We start from the raw sequence: 9,512 nt of genomic DNA on the forward strand, positions 1-9,512 counted from the left end.
CGTTGTCTTGGGGTGCGGGTCTCCCCTCGGCCCTGAGCCAGGCCTGCGTCCAGGCCTCACTGGTATGGGGGTGAGTATGGGGGTGAGTGTGGGGGGCTGTGAAGGGGAGTGGGGCAGGGTTCCCACCACGGAGGAGGGTCCTGCGGGAGGGAAGGAAGCTGTCCCCCATGTCGGAACGGGGCGCCCCAGCAGCCCGTGGGCTTCACACACTGGACAGATGGGGCTCTGCACCCCCAGCACTGCTGAGGAAAGGGCCATTCTGAGGGGCGTTGATTAGGGTTTGGGGACTGTCACCCTCATGAGTGGGATGAGACAGTCAAACGAATCCTGCTGATTGACTGGCTCACGTTCCCGCCAGGAAAGGGGACTCGGGGGTGAAAGGACGTGACCGCGGAGCAGAGCCCCGTAGGGACAGCGCGGCCACCAGACCTTGGCCAGGCCAGGGCCGAGAAAAGCCAGTGGTTCAGGCAAACGTTCGGGAAAATTCCAACCTGTGTCGTGAGCCTTCAGCCAGGGAGGCAGGGATGCAGGGAGGCGGAGCTCGGCCCGAGGGAGGGGCCGCAGTCAGGGACTGGGCTGGTGCCGGACAACGGGAAAGGACGGCGTGGCCAGGCCAGGAACGCCCACCCTCCGCCCAGCCTGCGTGCCCACAGTGCCCACGGTGCCCACGGAACCACTTCCGGCTGTGCCGCCCTCCCTGGGGAAGCCCTGCCACCGGGAGCCGGGGCGGCCAGCACGGAGCTGTGACCCCCTGGACATCCCTCAGCCTGTCCTGAGAATCCCATCCCCCTGGTCGAGGCTGACACGGAGGGCTGGCCTGGGCCACAGAGTGACGTGCAGTGCAGCCCTTGCTCCCAACAGCACAGGACTGGCCTCGCCTGTGATGGCAACTCGAGGTGGTCACTCTGCCACAACGAGATCCACTGCCCGGGTCCATGCTGGACTGGAACCTGAGAGTTCTCGAGGTGGGGGGGGGCTGCAGGGTGCGTGGGGGGGCCCTGAGGGCGGCAGCTAGGCCACCGGCTCTGGCTTAGTGGTGGAAGTCACCTCTGTGAACTTTTGATGCCACGTGTGTCAGATGAAACTTAGACACCTACCTCGAGGGCCGCCCCTGCCGTCGGGCACCTGGCAGGTGCTCGGTAGAGGCCCGATGCCTCCCCTCCCAGCCCGCTAGTTCCTGTGTCACCGTGTGTCTGTGCCCACCCCGTCTGGGCCTGGGAATGCACACTGGCAGACGGGTGGCCTGCCACCAGCCCCAGGGACAGTGACAGGCATTCTCCCTGATGCCTGGGGCATGGGGGCCTCTCCGTAGCCAACGTGCTGATGGGACACCACCAGAACCCAAACACCTGGGGAGCAAATGACTCATCTCTCTCCCGCAGAGCAGGTGGCCCTCTGGGTGACTTCATGAAGTGCACTCACGCAAACACATACACAGGACAGAACTGGGCGACCGACGGCCACTGCGTCACAGCAAGTGTCGCCACTAAAACGTCAGCAGAAGACCCAACAAAGGCGAGAAATACAGAAAAAGATGGGCCAGGGGACAGGAAAGGGCGCCTCGCCCGCTGCGGCGGCCGCGGCCGGGGCCTCAGAACGGCTACCTGTGTCCTGAGCTTGATCATGTCGGCCTCCATCTGCGAGTTGGACTCGTTCAGCTCCTTGATCTCCTCGTCCAGCTGCTTGATCTCCTCGTCGTTTTCTATGCCTGCAAGCAGGACGGGGCGCGTTAGAGCGCGGGCGGCGGGGCCTGGCTCACACGCTGGGGCCCTCTTTGCTCCTTTTACGTCTGGAACTCAATTTGGTGGGAAAAAATACCCCTGAATTTGAAAAGGAGTCACGTTTGTGTGTCCCTCAGTCTCGCCTCCCTCCTTACGATCAGGAAAGTCGACTGCAGCGCCGGCCCCTGGGGCTGGCCGGCAGAGCCCCAGGGCAACCCGCGCTGGCCTGGCCGTGGGCGTGCGGACGCGGCCCGGGCCCCTCCGCCCCCTCCCGCTCACTGCTCTCGCTGTCCCTGTCACGTGCACGCGTCCTCGACAACACTGTGGGGTCCCTGCCCTCACTGAGCTTGGGTTTGGGGTCGGAAAGCGATGAACAGCCGTAACTAAAACCGGGTTCGGCGAGCGCTAAGGGCAGTCTACCTGGCCGACTGGCAGGCAGAGGGGGTGGACTTCGGGTGGCGGTCACGAGGAGCCTGCCAAATGCCTGATGTCTGAATAAAACCCCCTCGTTCCGAAAGGCAGGAAAGACAGGTCAGCTGACAGACCCGCGCATGTGAGGCCCTGCGGGGAGGCTGTCCGGCAGGGGCGCCGGCCGGGGTGGGTCCGGGACAGGGGTGCAGGCTGTGGGGGCCGGTGCGGCCGAGCGGCACCCCGGGGAATGCCTGCATCATGAGGAGTGTCCAGCGCCGGCTCCCTCGACTGGCTGCGCTCGGAGGCCGCGTGCTACGCTGCCAAGGAGCAGGAGGATCCACACCCTTTCTCGTGCGGGGTGTCTGGCCTGCACGACTGAGTGCGCCTGGGGAGGCAGGAGCAGAGATCTCGCACAGCGGTTTGCCAGTCCTGCTGGCCACGTGGCACGGTACGGGTCCTTGCTCAAAAATAACAGAAAACATGGGAGCCCAGGCCTCCGAGGGGCTTGGGGACAGATACCCACGCCAGCTGCGTCATTCTGGGAGCCCCAAGCATGGTGGAGACTAGAGAAGGTGGGGGTCGGAGGGGCTGGCTCGCAGCTGCTGTTTTCAGTGAAATAAAACAAAAGCCTCGGAGGAGTAAGCTGTCTTCCCGAATGAGCCCCGTCCCCGCCCCAGAGGCCTTTGTCACAGAGCAGGCGGCCGGAGCGAGCGGTGGCCACGCTCAAGTTGACTGCCCACATCACGGGCTTGTCCTCCAAGTCCTTTCCTCCCACGAGTCAGTCTTGGGCGTCGGAGCCGGCTTTCTGGATAAGCTAGTGTTCAGTGCCTGCCACCCAGAGGGACGTGGGGACCGGTGACCGGAGGCCGTGGGTCCTGCTCCTGTGGCCGCCGACAGCCGCTGCAGGCCTCGGGTGCACCTGCCAGTCTCTCGGGCCGGAACTCCGAGAACACGCCTGCCCTTTTCACCGAGGCGCCCGTCGCGGTCCCAGGGGCAAGGAAGTGCTTTGGGAACAGCGCCTGCCTCTCCCCCGGTGTGGCCAGAACTTTATGGTGACTTTTCAAAATCGGGAGGTAGGGCAGACCGAAGTGACATGTGACTTGGCTCAGGCTGGGGAGGGGCCGGTGTGACTACTTTTCCGCAGATGAGGTTCCGACGCTTCTCAGGACGAGCACGCCCAGCGCAGAGTGACATTGTTGTCTGTGCCGCTGCCAGCGGCCTAGCGCTCGGCGACACCGCTCCCGCGTGGACACTGGAGCGCCTCGCCTCCCTGGGCTGCGGTGGGGCACCTCCCAGTGCTGGAGTCGGGACACCAGGTTGGCGTGGCTCTTCCCAGGGGGCCGGGGCTGGCTGTGCGAGGCGTTTGGTCCGGGTTCTTCCTGGCAGGAGAGGTGAATGGGCCCCATGCTCCCGCCGTCCCCAGCAACAGGCTCCCCACTGCCGCTGAGCGTGTCGTAGAGGGTGGGCTCCTGGAGGGTCGCTGACTGTGACTGAGCGCACAGGGAAGAACGGTGTGCCTCAAACCCCAGCCGTCACCTTCACTGGCCGGTAGAGGCCCTCCCTCAACGCAGTGACATAAGCGACGTCCATTAAGCGCAGCACGGTGTGCTCAGCTCGGTCTTGGGCTGCATCCTGGCAAATGAAAGCTTAGAAGGATTTCGATAAAGTGACGAGCAGAGGATGCAGTCTCTCTGGAACACGGGCGGGATCTCGGAGAGCCACCTCATCGGTCTGAACGTTTGCGGAAATGTTTCCAACAATCACTACTTTCTACCTGATCCTCCTGGAAACCAGCACCTGAGCCGGAGTAAGGACGTGTTTCTGAGCTGCTGGGACCAGGGTTCTGGGAGTCGGGAGCTGCCATCCTGGGTTCTAAAACGTGGCAGACCAGGCCCCAAACCCCTCCCCTGCTCCTGAAGGGTTTCGTGGTGAGTGACTTTCCTAACCCCCCAGAACCGCACACTCTGACCTGCTACAGCGGTTGTAAGAACTACATTAGTCACCTAAGCCACTGACCACAGCGAGATGGCCTAAATGATGGCTGAAGAAAGGGGTCGCCTGTGACAGGTGAGGACGGCCAGTTTGTGTGTCCACACCATCCGCATCTGGCTGCGCGGAGCGCAGACCGACCGTGCCCCACCGACTCGGCAGTGTGAGCTGACGCACGATGCGTGGGCCAGGCGTGGGCAGCCCGCAGTACGAGCAGTGCCCGGGTCCAAGCGGTCTCTCCGCGTCCGTTCCTGCCGTTGCCCCAGTCTGTCCTCTACCTGACCACGTCTGCCCCCGGCGCGGGGTCACAGGCTGCACGGACTCGGACCAGTGGGCCTGAGGACCTGGCCTCCACACCAGGCAGCTCTGGGGGTGACACTCGCACTGAGGATGTTGGTGCCTCCTCCTTGGTTGTGAGCGCTGCTCCTCGATGACCGAGAGGTGACACTGGAGGTCCTGGTGTCTCACACGGGCTTCCTCGCCCTGGCTGGGGGTGGTGGGGCGAGGGCCGCGGGCGACAGCTCTGTCCCACAAGTTGCTGTGCCCAGCACCTAGCGGAGCATTGAAGGGGCGTGGCAGGGACCGTGAGCTCAGGGTACAGACGTGGTGACCCTGGTTCTCTCCATGTCACGTGAGGGCCACACGTGCTCAGAGGGATGGTCCAATGGCTGAAAGAAGGCTCTGGCCTGTGGCCCGGGACCTGTGCACCCCATGTTGGGGGCTCTTCAAGTCCTGTCTGCTGGCGGTCAGGTGGTGGGCACGTGGGGGTCTCAGGGCCGCCGGTGGCAGATCCTGTGAGGGGCCTCTGACACGCTCCCTGGGCCGGAGGGCCACGGGCAGGAGTGACTCGTGTCTTGTGGCATTCTGCTCCTCCATGGAGCACGGTCAGGGAAGGGCCCTGCCCGGAGCCCGCCGGTCCTGACGACCCTCCCGCGGGCACGAGGCGGGCACCCAGCCCCTGCTCTCTCCGGTGTCCAGGCCGCGGCCGCGGGCGGAGGCGCTGGCCCTCCTCGTCGGGAGGTGTACTCCAATGTCGCCGATGTTGCCGATGCTGAGCCGCTGCTCCAGGGGCAGCACCGGGGGAGCCGCTGCCAGCCCATCAGCGCAGGGCGCGTTCTGTGTGCGCGTCTGCTTACAGACGCCTGGGCAGGCTGTGCTGTCACTTCATCAACGCCAAAGCCGCCCTGACAGCGCACGACCGCCTGGCCAGAGCCGCCTGGCCACCGACTTGCTCCATGAGGCCCGTCACAGCCCCTGGCACTCGGGGACACGAGACAGCCCTGCAGCCCTAGGCTTGGGGCCCCTGAAGCAGGGAAGTCACCGCCGAAAAGCACAAATGTTCAGGAACACGGCCCCAGACAGACGGTGACAAAGGCCGTTTGCAGAGCGCACTGGGACGTGTGGCAGAGCGCCTGCTCGTTCCGCCTCAGGTGGGAGGCGCCTCTCTGCCCTGCGCCCGTCCCCGGGGACACGCTGGAAGACTAACTTGGGGTTTACAGATGAACTTCAGCAACTGGCGAATGCACAAACACGGGACCGCGGGGTGCCCCAGGGCTGGCCCTCCCCCTCTGCAGCCTCTCCACACCCGTGGGGGCAGGGGCCGTGGGGATGGACCTGGCAGGTGGGCTGAGAGCGAAGGCATCGCTGATGGGGCTGCGTGTGGCCCGAGGGCCCGGGATTCCGGGGAGAAACCACTGGAAGCCCTGCTGTGGGGACACCTGTGACTTTGGCTTGTGAGCCTGGTGAGAGGCGACATCAGGGGACAGCCTGGGGGAGACCACTTTCCCGTTGACGGCGTCACAGAGCGGCCTGCAGCCGGTTCCCGTCAGCCTCAGTCGTGCTAGGCTGGTGACCTGAGGCCATGGAGCTGGCTGAGGCCTCCTGACTGTGGAGGGGCAGGGGGGACAGTTACCGTTGCTGGCCCGCTGTCGGATGGTCAGCATCTGCTCCCCGGACAGCTTTGCCTTCTTCATTGCTGACGTGGCTCGCGGGCAGCCTGACAAGCTGGGGACGGAAGACGTGGGATGGCGTTAGTAATGGGTCTTGGGAGAGCCCCAAAGCCCCGCAGAGAGAGGGGTCACGAGCGAGGTGGGTCACCGAGTCCTCTTATCGGACTGCTTACAGGCACAGCGCTGTCTGCAGGAGGGAGAGCCACCAGACGAGGGCACACGTGTGGCTGCTGTGTGCACATGAGGGAGACGTGTCCCTATGGGCTCAGGGACACATGTGGACACCAGCATCGGGGGCGCGGTGGCTTGGGGGTCCCAGCAGCTGGGGCACTGGGGCGGGAGGGAGACGTGGCCGTCACGTCTGCCTTTCGGGCTGCCTGGGACTTTCATGGAGTGGCCGTCTTCCTTAAAAGCTTCGGTATCATGGAAACTGTCAGACTTGCTGAGTTTAAAACTTGATTTCAAACACACAGAAGTCGGGAGAGCAGAGTGACAAGCCGACCCCCATGTCGCCCTTGTGCAGATGGCCACCCGTCTGCACCCTGCCCTCCCCCAGGAGAGTATTCCGGAGCAAGCCCGGGGTGAACAGCACCCCCATATCACCGAGACATCTGTAAACTAGCGCGTGTCATCGGATGCGCGGTTTGGTTTCAGACATTTCACTGGGTTCCATCGGGTCTACACAGGCTCTGCCCAGTGAACTGGGTCGGTGGGCCTGACGACCATCTTGACGGCACAGCTCCTTGTCCCTTCCTGCTGTGCACATGTCACATACCCTGGCCACACCTGCCTCTTGGAGGCTCACCTCTAACCTTTCACCCCTCACCCTGGCTATGGTCAGAAGCATCCACACAGAGGACCCCTGCACTCGTGCTCAGGGTCCACCGGGCACATCACATGTGGGTGCAGGGAAAACGGTATACATGTAATGTTGCATGCACATGCTGCTACCACACATGTAACATTGTGTGCATACATCGATACCATACATGTAACATTGTATGCTTATGCCAGTATCATATAGCAACATTGCAGCACACATGGATACATCTGTAACACTGCATGTGATATATGTGTAACATGCATGTGTATGGCATGGTCACGTAGGTAACATTGCATGCATATAATATCATGCATTTAATATATGCATACGATACGGACACACAGGTAACATTGTGTGTGTGCATCGATGTCATGCATGTACCATTGCATGCATGGGTATTATATAGCAACAATGCAGCACGCATTGGTATCACATTTGCAACATCACATATGATATGTGTGACATGCATGCATATGGTGCGACCACATATGTAACATTGCATACATACATTGATAACATACATGCAACAATGCATGTACATGTCAGTATCATACAGCAACATTGTAGCGCACATTGATATATCTGTGACACTGCATGTGATATGTGCATAACATGCATGCATATGGTATGGCCACATATGTAACACTGTACGCATATAACACCGCGTATGCAATGCATGTATGTGATGCGAACACACAGGTAACGTTGTGTGCGTGCATTGATATCATGCATGTAACATTGCATGCATGTGTCAGTATTATATAGCAACAATGCAGTACACAATGATATCATATCTGTAACATCACATATGATGTGTGCGTAACATGCATGCATATGGTGCGACCACATATGAAACACTGTATGCATACGTTGATATCATGCATGCAACAATGCATGCACGTGTCAGTATCATATAGCAACATCGTAGCACACATTGATATATCCGTAACACTGCATGATATACGTGTGACATGTATGCATATGATACAATCACATGTGTAACACTGTATGCATGCATTGATATCACTTCATCCCTATATTCAGTGCCTGATGGCTCTGCTCCGGTGGCTGCACGGTGAGGCCTGTCAGGTGTTTATCTTTATCTATTAGCATCTAACACCCAATGACAGAGCAGATTACATGGTTATTAGCGAGATCTATTTAATGTCTACATTAACATACGAGGCCTTCTAAGTATCTCTTCAGACATCTTTGTCTAATACGTTCCCTCGTGGAGATACATATTCACATAGTTATTCTGGGGAAAAACCTTATACAATGAATATTTTCACTGCTGTTTGCAGTTCACGCTGAAGGTCCGGGTGATGTCTGATGTTTGTGTGACGTTCTGTCTATTCTCACATTAGACTGTCCACGACATGCTGAATTGTCACCATATCTGCTGCTTTCCCCAGAACCATTGCTAATGGTGATTCTAGATTTATAGGTGAAAGGGGTAATTGAGTTTCAACCCAGACGGCCATCGCCAGCCCCAGCCCCAGCCTTCTCTCTGAGGCCAGCGCCCATGCCAGAAAGCAGAGGCCTTGGGGCACCTGGTGACAAAGTGGGGGGAGGGGTATAGGAAGGGACCAACGGGCTCTAGTAGAGTCATGTCCTGAGGGGACAGGATACAGGCACCCCGAGGCCTGCCTCTCCCTCAGAGCTACGTGTCTGGTGACCAGACCCACACGTTTCCTGAGCGAACTTGTTCCTCAGCCCTGTCCCTTCCCCTTCTCACTGTCACCACAGTGACCTGTGAGCGCCTCTAGCTGGGCCCCTGGACCTCAGCCTGGCTCCTGCCCGCTCACCAGGACCACTGACTCCCACCCTGGCTCATCTTAGATGTGGCAGCCCTCCTGCAGAGCGTGGCTCCTCTGCGAGCAGGGTCCCAAGGCCTGAGTTGTGTCCCAGCTGTGCTCTGAGGCCAGGCGGTCCTTCTGCAGGACCCAGCTCTCCCTGTCCTCACTTCTCGGAGCCGTGTCCGCTGGCGATGCCACCTGCCCTGGCAGCTGGCGGTGAGCGTTTGTGACTGCCTTTGCTCCTCCGCCGCGACCCACCAGCGGACTTCCCGGCTCCCCTTCCCGGTGAGCGTGCTACAAGACAGGATCAGGGGGCCCACGCCCGCGGGGGTGGCCGCGGTCAGCTGTGGGGTTCGCACCCTCAGCGCTGGTTCCCGCTTCCACCGGCCGCCGCGCTCGCGGGGCCGGTCCTCGGCCCGCACCGAGGACGGGAGGATGCGCGCAGACCACCGCCAGGCACGCAGGCTACGTCCCCACCCCGAGTTCTGCCGGACGTGAGTCACAGAGCGGCGCGTGCGCAGAAAACAAGGCCGAGGACCGCAGGGAGGCCAGGGGTGCCCGGCGTTTCCCGTGATGAGACTCGCGGGTCCCCAACGCCAGGACGCCCCGCGGTGGCCTGGAGACCGAGGCGCAGACTCCTGGGCCCGCGCTGAGGTTCAGGGCCGAGTCTGGGTCTTAGGTTGCTTCTCTCTCTTTTCAGTTAATAAAACTGCCCGCTGCGGACGACGAGCCGCGGCGCCGGTCCAGGCACGGGAGACTTCCGAGCCGGCCGGGACCCGAATTAGGAGACGAAGCAGGCCCAGGGGCGGGGGCGCCCCGC

At 61.1% G+C, this 9,512-nt stretch overlaps 1 protein-coding gene across 1 annotated transcript in view; it reads right to left on the bottom strand.

The window, feature by feature from the left end:
• Nucleotides 1-9,512, bottom strand: part of MYT1L (myelin transcription factor 1 like) — a 77,625-nt gene that overhangs the window by 3,437 nt on the left and 64,676 nt on the right. Inside the window, exons 17-18 of the mRNA XM_025045783.1 lie at nt 6,034-6,125; nt 1,605-1,708 (exon numbers count right to left, since the gene is read on the bottom strand). Coding sequence (XP_024901551.1) covers nt 1,605-1,708; nt 6,034-6,125 — 196 coding nt within the window. The remainder of the gene's footprint in view (nt 1-1,604; nt 1,709-6,033; nt 6,126-9,512) is intronic.

The sequence above is a fragment of the Pteropus alecto genome, unplaced genomic scaffold, assembly GCF_000325575.1.
Source record: "Pteropus alecto unplaced genomic scaffold, ASM32557v1 scaffold61, whole genome shotgun sequence".
In the NCBI taxonomy this organism is placed as follows: Eukaryota; Metazoa; Chordata; class Mammalia; order Chiroptera; family Pteropodidae; genus Pteropus; species Pteropus alecto.